The sequence below is a fragment of the Dermacentor variabilis genome, chromosome 6 (genome assembly GCF_050947875.1).
Source record: "Dermacentor variabilis isolate Ectoservices chromosome 6, ASM5094787v1, whole genome shotgun sequence".
Lineage (NCBI taxonomy): Eukaryota > Metazoa > Arthropoda > Arachnida > Ixodida > Ixodidae > Dermacentor > Dermacentor variabilis.
This window is the reverse complement of record NC_134573.1, coordinates 121,588,374-121,606,069: the sequence shown is the minus strand read 5'-3', so window position 1 is coordinate 121,606,069 and position 17,696 is coordinate 121,588,374. Positions and strand designations below refer to the sequence as shown.

Here is a 17,696-nt window from a genome sequence, read left to right as displayed (position 1 = left end):
CTCTTAGAATAATAATATTTGATACCTACATCTGCTGGGGTAGTACGTTCAGAGAAAAGAATCAACAGGCTAGCACTTTGTTTTGCTTGGCGGTCGTGCAACGTTTTCAGCTACGCATATATTTAAATTCATGTGCGCACCACTCCTCTGTGTTACTCTGTTCTTTAGGGTGTTTTCATTATCCATATTCTACTCTTTTCTTGTTTTTCTTCTTCTTAGCATGCAATCGACCGGACCGCTGGACTGAAACGTCCTGCTCTCCAAACACTGCGTTTCTTGCACTGCGGATGACGTCTATGCTAATTTTACAGCATGGCATTGAACATTGTTCTCTTTAACTGGGTCACTTTCTCGTGTTTGCTTCTCACAAAATTTCCAGAAAAAATATTGTCCGTGCTAGAAATCCCACACTGCTTTAACCTTGCAAATACGCTCTTGGCATCCACCTACTTTCCAGAGAAACTGTATGGCTATCCAGAATAGTATTGAAGCTATGCATTCTGAGAAATTAAACATAAGGCTCACAAATACTTTTTTTTTTCGGATATCACTTATTAGCCTATACTTTCGAAAACATTTGATACATATGATTCCCCGACCTGAAACCGCCCATTTCATAGGAACTCTTTTTTTCGGTACAGGCGAAAGGAGGCTGCTGCACAGTAAAATCGTGGGCTACTCATTACAATTTTCAGCATACTAACGTGGTTGTATACGAGGTACGAATTACCTAACGTGATCGCCAGTTAATAAGAAACCTATGAACCCGAGATGCAATAGTTGCGCGTTCACTTCTGTCCCCTTCCAGTGACAGAAGCAGATGCCTAACCGTTAGCCTGGACTTGCCCAGGCTTGAAGTCATAAACAACACGTCCTGTAGCACATATTGTAACCAAACATTATGCCTTCAGGCAAGTCTTCATCTGAATATATATATACATACACATATATATATATATATATATATATATATATATATATATATATATATATATATCAGACAACCGTCAATCGATTGAGACGAGGAAATTCGTTCATTTTTATCATAATACTGACTATACTAATACTCCTGAACAAGCAGATTAAGCTTCTCACAGTCACTACCAGAATCGCCTGATATCATGCTGCGGAAAAGCGAGCGTGCAAAATAAGGACCAGAAGGAACGAGGAGGATTACACTATTCTTGCGCAGGCATTTCTGCACTTGTTTTTCGTAGCATCTTGCTCAGCTTCCGACACTTCTAAAATGACTTATTACTTTCTTTATTCTACAATGTCCTCCCCCTTTCTTGCTGACATTGCCTACCCAAGCGTTTCCTGCGCCATTATTAGACAAACCTGGTGCGGATGGCGTTTCTTTTATTCTTATTTTGTTGCCCTTTATGTTGTGTCGTTGCGTAATAGAGGAACAGACACGAACAATGGAATCACTTCCACGCTGCACAACACCTGAGCCCAGAGGAATGCTGGGATCGAAGTCGATAGATGTATATATATACGCGATGCCCGTGGCCGAATCACACCACAACGCTCGACCTGTAAGCGTTGAAGAAAGTCAGAGACGGGATTCTCCAAGATGCAAGGAAAGGTTCTTGCCACCGCCTTCTACATTCTCGGCTATGGTGAGTATATGCCCCAGTAAGTAGTCTGTGCCCGGGATGTCAACTGTACTTACTGTTGTGTGCTTAAGTTGGCCGTTCCATACCTTTGCATGTTTAAGGGGAAAAGAAGCCGCGTGACTGCAGGCTGACACCGATCCAGCTCTTTTCGCGAAACATCAAGTTCCATAGTTCATATCAGCCTTTCAAATTTTACCGCACCATCCTAACAAGATATGGGGGTGCCGCGACTCAGACGAGTGTTGCCCTTCACATGAATGTAGGGCACAGCACTAACTGCAGGATGTCCCAATGAATTTGAAATTCGAATGGAGCAAAGGAGACATAACAGTTGACCTTTAGATAGAAAGCAAGAATTATTGTAGGGATATTTCTTTTTCGTGTTAGTTTTACTCTTCAGATAATACCAGGTCAATATCAAAGAAATTTGGCGAAAAAGAAAGGCTCGTTACATATAATTCTAACAGAAAGAACTTCCGAAAGCAAGTTCCCAGGTTTCATTTGCCCGCACGTGCTCTTGTTCCACAACTGCCGCTTCAAGGGCTAATGGACGAACTAACAATGGCAAGCCAGAAATACCAAATTCGCCTCGCTGAATCCTGCGGCTTTTCTGCGGTATCATGTTGTGGCGCCCCCAAGCCTGCACTCAAGGAATGCCGGCTGTTTCATCCGAAATTTTAGTGGCACAGCATTGCGTATTCACTTCTTCTCCTGCTACATTTTTTTTATTTACTTGATGCGCAACACATGAGAGGTTTATGACTAGACTACGCTAACCAGTGCCAGTATGGAACACAACAGGTGATGTCCAAAACATGGCTTCCATAACGTCTTCCAGGCTTCGCAATCACTTCAGTCGCATGCAATTCCCAAAAGCACACTATTTGAGATGGGTTTCTGTTACGCAGAGGCGTCCGTCACGGGGGCGTGGATTTTGGCCCGATATATTGCAATCACAAGTGGAACTTTGCGATATTAGACACCTCGGAGGCCCATATGTCACGAAAGAGGCTATGCATGAATTATGGGGTTTTACGTGCCAAAACCGCGGCTTGATTATGAGCCACGCCATAGTGGGAAAATCCGCATTAACTTTGACCACCAGAGGATCTTTAACGCGCCCCCAATGTACGGGATACGGGCGTTTTCGCATTTCGCCCCCATTAAAATGCGGCCATCGCGGCCAGGATAAGCACCACGGCCGCTAAACCACCACCGGTGAAAGAGCCATCATGAACGTGATGCAGCATGTTTAGCATATTCAGGAAATTTAGCAACCAATAAAAGCCCCATATGGTGACGTGGTACAAGCGACGACAGCTCCAACAGAGACCCGTTCGTAAATAAAATTGGCATACCTCTTCTTCGTGAGCCGAGCCAAGAATAACCTGCTCTAGCTGGTGAAAGATTTGAAAGGGAAAATAACGAGATGTATAATGCGAGCGATGTTAGTCACCGCCCAATTTAGGACGGAAAAGACGGAAAAATCCCTGAACTAGAGTCTCTATCCGAGCTAGTTGTTACAGCGGCATCTGAAGGCAGGTAAAGGAACCAAGACAAGCGCTCAGTATGTCCACGTTCGTTTCGCTCTCCGTGTTTTATTTGTGGTTTACTTGCCTCAAGAAAAATCCCGGTTCTCAAGATAGCCCTAATTCCGATAAAATTAATGAGCACACAGTTGCTGGTAGTGCCACAGCATATTTGATTTGACATCTATTTCTTTCAAGCGAAAGGGGAAGCCAAGGGAAAAGGCGGTATGCCTGACTGGGCCTTGGCTCATCGCTACTCGATACAGGTTACAGATGCGCAGTACCGCTTTATGACAGTGAATATGGCGTCTTACGCTTATAATACACAGACACAGGTGGCTGCCAGGTTGCGGTCTCCTGAAATAGCAGCTCACTTACGTTTAAAGCCTTGTGCTGGTAATGGTGACGACGCTACTTCAGCGCAGTGGCGTAACGGCGCAGTGGGGACTGACAGTTTCCAGTCCACATAAGGAGAGAGAGACAAAGGCAGTGAAGGTTAGAGACAGGTAGGTTAACCAGAATGCCAAATCCGGTTTGCTACCCTCACTGGGGCATTGATGAGGGGGACATAGGAAGATAAGAAAATAGAGAGAGAGAGAGAGAGAGAGAGAGGGGGGGGGGGGAGAGAGCTAGCACAGGCACATGGCTACAGCCGGGCAATATCACTGCAGACGATCGTAACATAGCAACATGTGCCGCACAGCGAACACCAAATATGGCTAACGCTGCTTGTGCAGAGCTGCGCCGCCACGATACGACGATGCTCACCAGCTGCCGAAACGCCCTCCAAACGTCAACACTCAAAACTCAGAGTAACAAAATACCACTGAATAATGAGGTGCAGCAAGAAAGGTTCCTGGTATTTAACAAAGCCTTCTTTCGTGGGTAAAATTGACTTCTCAGTACTACCCACCAGTGCGCGCAGATGACGAGATAGCGACTGAGACGAAGCTCGCGAATCGGAGACTTGCGCTAAAGCCTTACCTTCCGCGACTCGGTGGCGCCATCTAGTTAAGGCTTCTGGAGGTGCGAACGTACACGCAGCCACGTTTTGAAATCTATCAGATAGCTTCTTTTTTTTGTTTCGGAGGAATACGCTGGTAAATCAGTTAATACGCAGGGGTCACATGGAGAGGTTCATTTTACACTATATTTCGTGCGTATCCACAGCTCTATCAGATGTTTTTAGCCATTATAAAAAAGTATTGAGCTTACCGCAATAAGAGTTGCAACATGGCCGCGCCTTTTCGGTATCCCCCCCCCCCTTTTTTTTTTCACTAAAGGTAACTCTATGCCAGCCCGCCGCTGCAGCTGGAGCACTTTTCACTGTAATTCTTTTTAGCGCTGACATTACCAATTTAGTGCAAGTAGGGGCTCGCCAACGAAAATAAAGAAAGGTCCGTCATTCTACAGGGTTGTCTACTTGTCGAGATTATTACTGCATAAGGAATACGAAACCCTACATGCGTGCGCAAAGCTTCCCCAAAAAATTTCTATTCTTTGCCGAAACATTCCATCATATTATGATGGTCATACCTGCTATTTTAGGTTAAAATTAAATGTCGCAGGTTAGGCCGGATAGCCTTGCCTGCGGCTGAGATTTGCGGATTCTTGGGAATCGCCTGCACCGAAAGCTTTCTTAAAGAACACATAGATCTTGTCTTGTGGAATGTGTCATTCGAACTCTCGGCGTATTAAAGTGCATTGCAGGGCATAACTGAGTGCCTGAAATTTGTTCCTTAAAACAGACGTTCCATATTGTTATCCAGACCATCGCTACCTCAATGCCTATAATACGATGGCTTTCTATGTCCCCTCATCAAATGCTGATTGACCTGCTTGCATGAAGTGTCAGAATATGTCTTGATAGGCTTAGCACGCGGGATAGGCTTGATTATAGCTCAGGCTAGGCGCCGCACCTTGTAACTATGCAACTCACTTTCATTATTTTTGCATATTCATTAAGCTCATAAGAAAGCGCGTCTCCTCTATCACCTGGATCGGCCAGTTGATGGCCTCTGATGATATGAAATGAATTTATTGAAGGGCAAAAATAACACTGGGGAACATAGGGCCCAACGGAACCGTTTGCTAAAGTTGTTTCAATAAAGGGGTACTGACACAATATTTCCGGCTCTCTCTTTTTTTTTTTTTGCTTCATGTCAGAGTATGACACCTCTAAATCCCAGAAAAAAAAAAACACTGGAGAGCCTCACCGCGCACTAAATTATTTAAGTGCGTTTCTATAACAAGTTTTGGCTGTGTTTCTGCTTTGTTGTGGTGCCAGCACACAGTATGTAGTAATATCGGAGTAGTACGCTGAGGTGCTCTGACTCCGACTGGCTCGGCGGCTCCTATGCTGCTACGTCCAACCTCCCAAGGAGACCGAGCGAGCCGGAGCGAAGGACAAAGCATCGCCATTTCCGGCTCTCACGTCACCCTTTACTGTATCATCATGTCACAGCACAATATCCTCTTGGGAAAAGAAACTTGAACTGGTTGCAGAAAAGTTTCTGTGATAAATTGTTTACAGAACTCCAAGGCTTTCAAATTTCCTTGCTCACGGTTAGAGGTTGAGCACCTTCACGTAATGCAATACAATAGTCAGAAATGTCATGTCAGTATCCCTTTAATGAAACGTTTCGTCGTTTCGTCTGGCAAGCAATGAAAAATGATAATCATTTCCTCCAAGGCACACTACTTGAAAGGTCTGGAGTAAGTTGGGCTATCATCAGCCTATTGTTTCCCAGGAAGCGATATGACACTTCTAACCCGGACTTAGTCTTCTCCGTGGCAGTTGGCCTAGCAGTTTTTTGTGGTTCGGATAATTCCAGCTATTAACACAAAATTAAAGATGCGTGAATATTCGAAAAATTGAAATACATTTCGACCCGCTTCTCCTTTTAATTCGTATTCGTTTAAAATTCACCATTCGGAATTGTCGAATATTCTCTCTTTCGAGTGTAAGTGATAATAACCGTTGTTGGAGTGTACACGGTGATACAACCTAGGAAGTGAGGGTGGTTCCTCATATTTCTACTTCTGAATGCTGCAATGAGGCACCAGTTCCAGCGGGAACTGGTGTTTGTTTCCCAGTCATTTACTTAAAATGGCTCGCTTTTAAGCAGCCTATATACGTATTGTGTCACCATATTTGCATCCCATTAAAACGTGCGGTGCTGCAGTATCCCAGCTTTTTCCCTCAACGGGTACAACACTGTATGTGCATCTGAGTGACACTGCATTATTTTGCTTCACTATTACTATTACCATGACTGTAGTTGCTCGAGCTTTTGTTAAACAGGAGAATCGGGGCCATGTATGTATGAATGTTTTTTTTTTACTGCATGGTGTTAATCTATTAGTTTACCTGTGTGCATATTTGGACGCTTCTCCGGTTAACTAGGCTTAATATGCTTCTGCCTTCGTAGAACGTCTGAGCGATTTTTAACCGGAATGAGCAAAGTTTATTTCTTAAATGTGTGCTGAAATAACCCGCTATATTGTAGCTTATCTTCTAGTACGCCTACAACTACCTATTAAGCACCCATCTATTTATGGAGTGTAAGATGCTCTAAATGAAATTGGTAGCCGGGGATAGTTGGGCACGACGACTAATACAATTCAACCATTCATATCTGCGCTTCGCAGCATAGCCGTTTTCTACAGAAAAAGCAGCATGTTCTCATACATAAAAGGTGATATTCCTAAACACGTAACCGACCAAAGTGGCAACGTAGTCAACTGCTTCAATATCACTAATACCCTGCTATGCGCACATATATTATCGTTATCTCACACCTTAGTGTCAGAAAACAAATGTGCAAGACGTATGCGATATCCTGCTTCTCGGCGTAAGGATACATAAACTTCAATTTACAAAACGTTGTTCTAATTTTTTTTTGCAGCCGCAGTGCAAGGACAGGCACTACTGAGCTTCGGCTGGGGAGGCTCAGGTGGCGGCTACGGAGGACTTCTTGGAGGATACGGGGGACTCGGTGGACTTAGTAGCTTTGGTGGACTTGGTGGCGGCTACGGAGGACTTCTTGGAGGATACGGGGGACTCGGTGGACTTAGTAGCCTTGGTGGACTTGGTGGCGGCTACGGAGGACTTCTTGGAGGATACGGGGGACTAGGCGGACTCGGTGGTGTCTCTTACGGCCTCTCTGGGCTATATGGAAGCTCTCTTGGCGGGTTAGGACTAGGAGGCTTATCAGGACTTTACGGCGGTTATGGTGGGATGAGTGGTCTTTCAGGGCTCTACGGTGGTTATTCAAGACCGATAGTACTTGGAGGATTAGGCTACTCAGGGCTAGGAGGCTTATCGGGACTTTACGGAGGTTATGGTGGACTGAGTAGTCTTTCGGGGCTCTATGGTGGTGGTTTAGGTTACTCAGGACTTGGAGGCCTGTCGGGGCTTCTTGGTGGTTACCCAGGTTATCTCGGAGGTCTCGGTGGTCTTGGGTCAGTAAGAGTACTTGGGAGTTATCCCGGATACTCCGGTTTCCTAGGCGGCTCCTCTGGTCTTAGCGGTCTGTCAGGATTGTATGGAGGTTATTCAGGACTCAGCGGCCTTTCAGGCATCCTTGGAGGTTACTCTGGTTACTCCGGCCTTTCTAGCCTCTTTGGAGGCTACCCGTCTTCTGGCTACTTTGGGATGTATGGGATGAGTCCTATGAGCTCATTCAGATATGCTCCATTTGGAGGCTTTGGTTATGGAAGTTTCAGTCCATTCGGGTATTACGGCTCATACGGCCCTTCCTTTGGAAGCTTCGGTTCCGGCTTTAGGAGCTTTGGAATGGGATCCCCAAGCTCATCTGTTATTTCGACGGCTGCAGCCCCTGCCGTCAGTGGAGTTGTTGAAAAAATTACCGCGCCAGCTACCAACCTCGTCACGCCCGTTAACATGCCGGCTCTGCCCACCGTCACTGTGACTGGCGGAAAGGGGTACGTACCACGGTTTGTTTTATCTTGCATGTACAAGTGCGAGGCTTTGGACAAGACTGCCGAGCTCACTAACCCGAAGGTGGCACTAACAGTTCTGGTGGAGCTCTCAAAGCAAAGAAAACTTTATAGAAAAGTGCATATTGATTGTTCGTAAATTAGCTTTTTTGATATGTAGTGGTAAAAAAAGGCTCAGGTTAGCCTCATATTGTTCTAGGCACTGTCTTTTATACTGTTTTCTACGTACAATTAGATGTTCTTCCAGCACGCATTCTTTGCAGATCCACTTAATGCATATAACACTCTGTCGTGAATGCTGTATGTGACGTATGCAATAGGACAGACGTAATGAACTCCGTTGTCGAGAAATGCAGAGAAAGGGAACTATCATTCATTATGTAGATCGCCTCATAACAAATATTTTACCCATGGCTGCCATGGCTAAGCAAAATAGGTGAGCTAAAAAACAAATATTTTTGCCGAGCAGCATAACGAGGCTAGTTCTGGAAAAAATAATTACATAGCAACAGTCGATTCCTATATTGTTTTTTTTCTTCTTAAAGACGATTGCCTTTGTAATGCCCACTGCTATGCTCTCAATAGAGAGGGGCAGTATTGAAAATAAAATAAAATAACAATATCGTGTGTTACGGTTTAGCCACCACCTGTCACGGCATAAAGCGAAACTTCGTTTTCCTCGTCTGCTAAAGTGTGATAATATCGATTATCCCTCACTTTGGAGCGGTTATAACGGCTAATGAGAGCAGCTGCTGCCAATTAGGACGAAGTTTCACCGCATGAATCTCCCGTCTAAGGACACGGACAAAGAAATCGTCTTGCTAGTCATCTACTCAACGAACTTTATGAGGTTTGTTAGGATTCAAAGAAAAAGTTAGAATCTATCGACTACGGAGACCATATTTCTGAAATGCGGACGATTGTTATACAAAAAACTGAAAATCTCAAAATTGCACTTGAAGCATAAAGCCGACAGCTTCGTAACGCAGTACCTAAAATTATCTCACAATCTTGTCATACGTGCATATTGAAATATCTCAAAGGGAGAAAACTTACGTATTATACACTGCTCTGGAATACATAAACAATACGCAAGTAGGGTTTCTGCAATACCCGCCTAAATATAACACTTTTATGTAACCTGCAAACTTGTAAATGATATTTGTCCGGTGGAGATGCACTAAAAAATACAACTTACAGAACTGCTTCGTGTCTTGATTTCTTTTTGGTGCAGCGTTATGGATTCCTAAAGTTTGTGCTTTTATTATAATAAACGTACTGCTTTTCAGCATTTTTTATATAAGCTTCCAGGACCTTAGTAAAACTTCTTTGATACAGTCGATATAAATAAGCATTATCGCTTAAATGCAACAATTTTTAGTAAAATCTGTTTAGCGGTTGTCAAATCAGAGCAATAATTTTTCGCGTTTTGCACGTTTAGAAACATAAAAATAGAAGTTGTATGAGAAGTAAAGGCTTGTTGTCAAAAGCAGTCTTGTAGTGGAAAAGGAAACATGATAGTACAAGTGTAAAAAGACTCAGATCTCTGCTGCGCTCCTAGTTAAAAGGACACAATAGGTTTCAAGCTTTGCTGTGAAACAGCCGTCCATCTTGCCTCCACTTTATTCCCATTTCCATTATAGTTCTTTCCTCTCCCCTACTCCTCTTCTATACGAAGGTTCATACTGCTTCAGCCTTTCAGGTTTGTTTTGCTAACCCCTCCTGGGATAGTACGTAAAACGTTTCCAATTGAAACACCTTCAACTGAGCCACGTTCACCGATGTACCAGTCTTCAATATTCATTTCTAAGTGGCTGTCTTTGTCACAGAGTAAGGGCCACAAAATTTGGCACTGGAACCTCTTACTCCTTTTCCAACTCGAACAAAGTCGGTGACTTATGTCTGGGACGTCTGAGCGATGTCTCTTGTCAAAATTTCTTTTTCGTTCATTTACGGTACCTTTCGTCCTGGTATTTTTGTTCCTCTCCTAGACGATCTTGAGATTTTTAAGAGCCCCAACTCAGGGTCCGCCTGCAATATAGGAGTTTCTCCTGAACAAGCGAAATGTGAACTGCATCCCAAGCCACTAATGAAGGAGCAATTGTGATGTTTCACAGCTGCTTCTAAAGAGCATCTCCACCCACCAGGGAAATTAACGTACATTCTGATTCACTGTTTCACATATTGTATAGCCCGCTCTGCACACGGATTCGATGAGTTATGGTATGACGCATACAACTTGCTCGACATATTGCGGTCTCGAGCCTATTTTGCTAGTTTTTCACTCTTGAACGCTATACTTTTGTCACATACGATCGTCCTGGTAGTCCTATACATATCCCTTTCGAGGAGAGCGATAGCGCTATTTGCATCTTCTTTTCTTGCCCGTGCCGCGAGCAGCCTGCCTCATTCATCCATGGAAAGAACAAAAGCTTGCGTTTTTTTTTTACTCCCTCTCGTTTCGTAGTTATCTCGGCAAAATTCAGGCGTATAACTCCAAAAGGCACGTTCGAGTGGGAAGGTATTAGCATCGCGTCCGTGGGCTGGTTATACTTCCCTTTGCTGACTTGCCAAATATGGCATGAACGAACATACAGCTTTGCTTCCTTCATACGAAGCCACGTAAATCTCTTAACTAGCTCGTTGTAGTTGCGCCAAAATCGGTCGTGTCCTCTAGATTCCGGGTTGTCGTGGTACAAATGAAGCACATTGGAAACCAGCGTCGGCGCAACTTGATACTGACATTTAATAAACGTCAGTTGTTCGGTGCCTTCCCACAATTTTACTTCATTGATTTCTTTCAATTGTTTTTTGTTGGATTGTTAGATGGTAAAAAGTGTTATCCCATAAAAGATAAAATAAGTCCAAGTGTCGGTATAGTCAGTCTAGACAAAGCATCTGCATCAGTCAATAGCGGTCCAGGTCAGTGGGAGATGTTGAAGTAAAAGTCCTGCAAGTAGTTCACCTACCTGACTATAGGCCATTTAGGTCGAGTCACATTCAAGATTTGAGTGAGAGCCTGGTGGTCGGTGAACAAGGTGAACTTCATACCTTCTAGGCACTTACGGAATTACTGAATTACTTTGAGGACTGCAAGTGCCTCCTTTTCAGTAGAGGTGTAGTTAAGTACAGATGGCTTGAGGGCGTATCTGTAGTAACCTACTAGGTGTCGTTTTTTATGGCTGGATGCTTGTGAGTGTTTTTTATACAAGACTGCACCTGTCACGTCGTGAGAGGACTCGATATTCAGTTTAAAGAGCAAAGTGAAATTTGCTATGTGCAGAAAAGTGTCAGGAGAAATTTTGTGCACTAGATCGCGGCAGACACTCTCACACTCGTCATTTCACTCAAATGGAATTTCTTTCTGCGTTACGTGCGTGAAAAATCTAGTTTTGACTTTAAAGTCCTTTATGAAATGTCTGAAATGTCGTTCTTATCACTAAAACACCCGCAATGAGTGGACGTCTTATTGTTTTACCAGTTAGCAGAGCTTTTCGACGGACTCTTGTGTCATGCTTTTAGTTGTCCCATCAAAGACTCTTCCAAGAAACGCAACTTTTCTTTGAACTAATCACTTTGCTTAAAGATAACCTTAAGGTGTGCCAAGCTCAAGGCATTTAATACCTGAGACAGATGTTCCTGGTGCTCAGCCTTTGCTTTGGAGAACACGATAATACTGTCTACGTACACGTTACAAAATACACCTAGGCAAGGCTTGAGGAGTTAAATAATGATCTTGTGGAACCATGCTGGCGAGTTCTTTCAGCCGAAAGGAAGCCAGTTATACTCATACATATTGAAGGACGCGATAAAAGCCCTGTACATTTTTCTTTCTTCGGTTAGCGGAATCTGCCAGAAACATTTGTACAAGTCAGTACGTGAAGATTGTCGCAACCACCAGTCTCATATATAATTATGTCTATCATTGGCATGGGAAATGATATAACTTCTGCCTGACGATTCAGTAGTCTGTGCACAGTCTGAAACGTATGCAAATCGTTAGTGAGAGGCGAAGGGTGATACCGAAGGTCGAATTATATTGTCGTCGAGCATCTCCTGCAATTTTTTTCTTTAACCATATCGTTTGCTCTCTAGACATGCTACAAGGAGTTAGTTCGAAAGGGACCTTGTAGAACTACATCGCTTGAGGATAGCTTCCCATGAATACAAGTTCATGGCAGGTCGTTGCAATATCCTCCGCGCACTGAACTCGTAGGCTAGCTTGTCTAAACTGATGTATCTCGTCCCTTGGTAGTCCTTCGACTAAAACCGGATCGTTCCAGTATACGTTGATTCTCAGTTTCTTTATATGTAGTCTGGATAGCAGAAAGTAGAACGGCACACCTTCTGTCACTAATACTTCACTCTCTATTTTATGACCTTGGAACTCAATGTTTACTAAGATCAGCTAATTATGCAATGTCACTTTTCCATCGCAACCTTCTACCCGTAGCACTCTACCACTAAGCAGGTGACTTGGATCCACCAGCTTGGAAATTATTATACATAGAGAAGCCCAGCTTTCTACCAAAGCCATCATATGTCTGATTCCCGCTTTGACGGGAATGTGAAGTAGGCTAGAGCAAGTTAAATAAACAATCTCAGCTGTGGTCATAGGATTGGACTGATCACCGTTATTTATGTTTCTTTGTCGTTAGAAACTCTTGAACGTCGTTGTCGACATTATTAACCCGAACTGTGAGAGCGAGCCAACCCAAGTTATCTGTGCTGCTTGGAAAGTGGCTCGCGTCTCGTTGATTACGGCTTGACCAATTCACGTCGGTCCATCTTAAGGGACGGCTTGAGTTAGTAGATATCCTTTTTCTGAAGTAGATGGTGCGTTCTGAAGGCATTCCAGGAGCCCGTCTACAGTTTTAAGTGATCATACTTGCGCATGGCTTAGTAATACAGCGTGCCGTCCGTGCATTAGTATGGCTATTACTGCAGAAGGTGGACGCATCTATGAATATGCTATAATTATGAATATGAATAGACTTCCCATTGCACCTGAAGCGGTTGCAAAACGAGGCTCACCTCTCCCGTCGAATACCGTGATCCCGAGTCCTTTCGACGCATCGGGTGAACTGGTTCTTCGGAGGTCGCCAAACGCAAGTTTACTTTCACAGCACCCTTTCTACGTAGATCAACAGTGTTCACAGAAGCCTTCTCCAAAGCGGGGATAACGAGTTCTATCGAATTGAGTTGACGACGTAGTTCCAACGCTGATTACTAATGAGCTTGGTATCTCGAAAAAATTATCTTCTCTGCGGACGTCTCCTCAAAGAAGAATGTCACCCACATGATTGGGCCGATTGCGGCTGCTCTAAAATAACTTAGCGTTCCTAGTTGAAAGGACACAATAGATATAAAGCTTTGCTGTGAAAGTGACATCGATCTTGTCTTACTTGTCTTGTATCCCAAGTACTGGCTCATACCCACTATGGGGGATTGTCCAAGAAGCCGGCGGTTTGAAGTATGTATGTCTCCATTTTATTCCAACTTCATCCTCCTTTCCCCCATCCTCCAGGCTCATACGCTTCCTCATCTTCTATCCCAAAGCTCATACCACTTCGATTTTGAGAAGACGAAATCGAGCACTGAGCAGTATGTTCACATTTGCGTCGTCATCACGCATAAATATGAAAGCTGCTAATGCAACCAAGATAAAAAGAAAGAACACAGGTTATTTCGAGCATCATTAGCTATCGGACAACCATCCAGATTCGTGACACGTAGGTCATTCTGCTAAAGATATAATTTAGCTGTAAAACTGCTTTTTGCCCACAGGGCCTGATTACATATGAGCGATATCAAATGGGCCAGGCCACATTCCTCCTTTCTTCATGCTGGTGATTAGGCACATTAATAAATTAGTACTGCCGGTGCTAAAAACATGGAGCCCTCATAAATGAAAGGCATAGAAATGAGCGCACGTCTCACTAGTTGAAGGATAATATCAAAATTGGTTTCCATGTATAAGTACGAAACACTGCCAAGGCATCATGACAAGAATGGCAGCATCCGTTGGTAAAGCTGGTCCGAGCACGAGCCGTGATCAGCTTCCTGCACGTGAAGGGGCACATGGTCAAGGAGGTACATGGCGCGCTAATGGCCGTGCACGATGATGATGCCCCAAGTTATGACACTACTGTGAAATCGAACAAGGCAGATCAATGTGGTCGAACAGGCCATGCCTACCAATAACGGAGTGATCAACTGTCGCTCAATAGTGGACCACAAAATCATGCACAAGTGTAAGTTCTAGGGCTTACCGACAAGCGGACGACTTTTTGAATAGTGCCGCAGGTTACCGCCAGTGGGGAGTCACATTCACCCCCCCCCCATAAATTATCGCTTAAACTACGTTCGTTCCTTCGTGACAATAATGCAAATTTTTGTGAGCGCGCCTCGTGCATATCAATGGCGTCGCGCGTAACATCAATTAACCATGCGATAAAACTTTCAAAGTTGTTTTGGCTATTGTAAAGCCAAAATAGTTGCTTTGTGATAATGATTCTCTGAATCCTCACACTTGGAATTCGGCATTTTTGCACCTGTTGGCTAATTCTTAGGAGATGCACAAATGGCTAGTAAAGCCTAAAAGCATCGGTGTTTTTCTTTCTTGCTGGCAGCTAAATTTGAATACTGAAATGAAGCGTGCTCGTTTTTCTTTACAGTATCAAGACTTTGGCGGGATAAAAGATCTACGACTTTCCGGAATATTGTTAACAACACATCGATCACGTACGTTAGCTTTTTCTATAATATATTTATCAGGAGAAAGGCAGTTGCATACGTAAGAAAGAAAAAAATGTTAGCGCAAGTAGAATTCCCGTAAATTCGTTTTGTTTTCAATCGAAGCACACGTTTTTATCCATATCTTCATTAGAAGCTGGATATTCGCTAATGAGATGGCAAGACATTCTAAACTTCAAAGTGCATTTATGAACTGTAACATTTGAATGGTGATTGTTAGAGTAACTTTTGGAAACGGAGGAAAACACGGGGAACGCGGGAGATGGAAATTCAAGACGATGAGCAAAACGTGAACAAGGTGAATGCAGGAGCCAACGTTTCCACAAGTGGACTTTTTCTTCAAGGCCTTGAAGAAGACAAGTCCACTTGTCGAAACGTTCGCTCCTGCATTCACCTTGTTCACGTTTTGGTCATCATCTGGAAACGGAAGCACTCAGGCGAAATTTCTTATTTCCGTTTTACGCGAGTTATGCCTACAAAATCCTACATGTGAATTACGTTTTCTTTTACAGATTCGTAGGCGAAGAAATCCTTTATCGTAGAATAAAAGAGAAGCAACAGAAGGCTTATGGACTTCCCGACGACTGTATAAAAGAAGTACCAATTCTGATAAGATTTTTCCAAATAAAATACAAATATTTTCAACTACTGCGTTTTGTTTATTGTCGTCCCAGGAGAATTTTAACCACTGCAACTACAGAGGCAAGAACTTTACGCAATGGATCAAGTTAACTCGCTTTCACTGGGTTTAGCTTTATGTGAAAAAACAGCCTGACTATGCATATCCAATCGACTGGCTTCACGATGCGCACATATTGAACCATGTATGAGGAGGAGGAGGAGGAACTTCATTATTGCAGAAACTGTTGCGCGGTTTATTCCTGGGTGGTTCCCTCTGACAGGGCTCCACTGGCGATCACGGCTCGCCGGGCCTGGTCGAGGGTCGCCAGTTGGCTTCCCAGGTCCAGTTCGGAGAGTCTCGCCTCTTGTACCAGTTTTAAGATATCGTCCTCTGTGAAACCATCTTTGCTGCGCGCTACTCTGGCGATGAGTGATGCGGTGCTTTGTATGAAATGGCGATGTGCTGTTGAGACTTTCCAGTGCCCTCGTGGCACAACATTCGTAGAATAAAAAGAAAGCGAGCTGCTTCGGGACCCCTGTCATCGGTCCAAACGGTCCTCAGGTCTTTCGATCGCTGACTCAGACATTGCTGTAGTGAACCTAACCTCGGTTCCCATGACGCGTTAAACCGGGCGTGATTTCACGGCGAGCACGACGTCACGGCCACGAAAGAGACACATATGAACCGTTGGGGCCGATGGCAGCAGCCGAAGAAGCGTTCTTTATTTCTTTATTCTTCTATTTCCTTCTAACATCACAGCTCCCAGCACAAGCACGAGACGACCGCGCCGGAGCTCGAAATATAGGAAAGGTGGCCGAGGAAGATTACAATGACTGCTAGTCTAAGAGCATAACTACAGAAGTTAGAGATCTTATGTATCTTCACTTCCGTAAGGTTTCGTGCGCTGTGTTCGCATAAAGACCACCGTGAAAAGGCTCATTTTCGAAAGTGGTTCGTGCAATGAGCTATGCTAAAAGCACTAAACCATGTCACCTGCAGCTGTTAAAACTGAATAATCTTACTGCGGTACAGCCGAACGTAATATATACATATAATAAAACCTTCAAGCACAGTTGCATGCCAGGAAAATACTTTCTCGTTTCACTCTCTGATGACCCAAGAATTTATTTCGTGAGGTCTAACTGCAACAAAACAAAATGAAAAATAAAGGAGGTGGCTTATGTTAACTGGTAACACGAGGTGTTTGCCAGTTAAGGTTTAACTAATACATTGAAATTGCGTGCGCTATTTGTGCATATCTATTGGACTTCTTGCGAATCGTAGTACCGAAAGAAAGTCATAAGAAATCGCGCTGCAGTGCCGAGAAACCACAGGTGCTCGACCTGGGGTACACTCAATTTATTTCACTTTCTGTTCCTCACACGTGGGGGCACCACTATACTATGTAAGAATCTATGTACGCACAGGCTTAAGGGCCCCTTAAAGAATGTTGCGGGTATACACGGCACTGACACATTGCCGTGGGGGTTAAACCTCCTTAGAAGTGCCTTCAGTCAATAAATAATGCCTGGTTCGGCAAGGTTAGGAGCGAAGATAATAAAAATATTGCTCACTTAAATAACTTTCGCATTGTTGTTCCAATAAATGATCTGAACCAGAAGGATCCCAGTTCTGTCTTGCACAAATGGTAGATCTTCTTTGGCAAGGCCCATTGAAACGTAGCCTAGGCAAGCTCACGCCTTTAAGTATGTGGTAAAATTGAACTTTTTCTTATATCACAAGCTATTGCGCTAACGACGATTTAGCAACATTCGAGAAGAAGCGCGCACTGCTGCTCGCTACCTTCGTGACAACAGACTTCCATGAAATTTTTCAAGCGCTTTGTGCGAAAATAAAGAACGACCTACAACCTCCTTGACACGCTCCTTCGAATGTTGCGAAAGTATGTTCGCCATCGTTGCGCTCAGCGCGCGAGTGAGCCTTTATTTTAGAAAAAAAATATCCTCGCTGTCGAAGCAGTGCGCGTAAGCGCGGCAAATTAGAAAACGACTCAGTGACGCTGAAAGTGCAAACCATATACCGTAACAACTCGCGAAAGAATGCAGGCTTCCCGTACATCTAGACATGCTTAAATTCAATTGCTTCTAAAATACTTCAACCACACCATCTCCTAGATATTTTATAATCACCTCGTAGCAGGCGAAAAGCATCGTTTGAAAAACTAAGTGAGCAAGAAAACAAGACGGT

The 17,696-nt window shown here is 43.8% G+C and overlaps 1 protein-coding gene across 1 annotated transcript; it reads left to right on the top strand.

The window, feature by feature from the left end:
• Window positions 1-1,494: 1,494 nt before the first annotated feature.
• On the top strand, window positions 1,495-15,511 carry LOC142585141 (uncharacterized). Its single transcript, XM_075695667.1, has 4 exons — window positions 1,495-1,622; window positions 7,057-8,095; window positions 14,788-14,854; window positions 15,379-15,511. The coding sequence occupies exons 1-3, from the start codon at window positions 1,577-1,579 to the stop codon at window positions 14,807-14,809; spliced, it is 1,107 nt and encodes a 368-aa protein (XP_075551782.1). The 5' UTR covers window positions 1,495-1,576; the 3' UTR covers window positions 14,810-14,854; window positions 15,379-15,511.
• Window positions 15,512-17,696: the final 2,185 nt, after the last annotated feature.

Coding starts and splice junctions, on each gene's coding strand:
- LOC142585141 (XM_075695667.1), top strand. CDS start 1,577: ATGCAAGGAAAGGTTCTTGCCACCGCCTTCTACATTCTCGGCTATG. Junction 1,623..7,056: donor CTTCTACATTCTCGGCTATG/GTGAGTATATGC, acceptor TTTTTTTTGCAG/CCGCAGTGCAAGGACAGGCA. Junction 8,096..14,787: donor ACTGTGACTGGCGGAAAGGG/GTACGTACCACG, acceptor TTTTCTTTACAG/TATCAAGACTTTGGCGGGAT.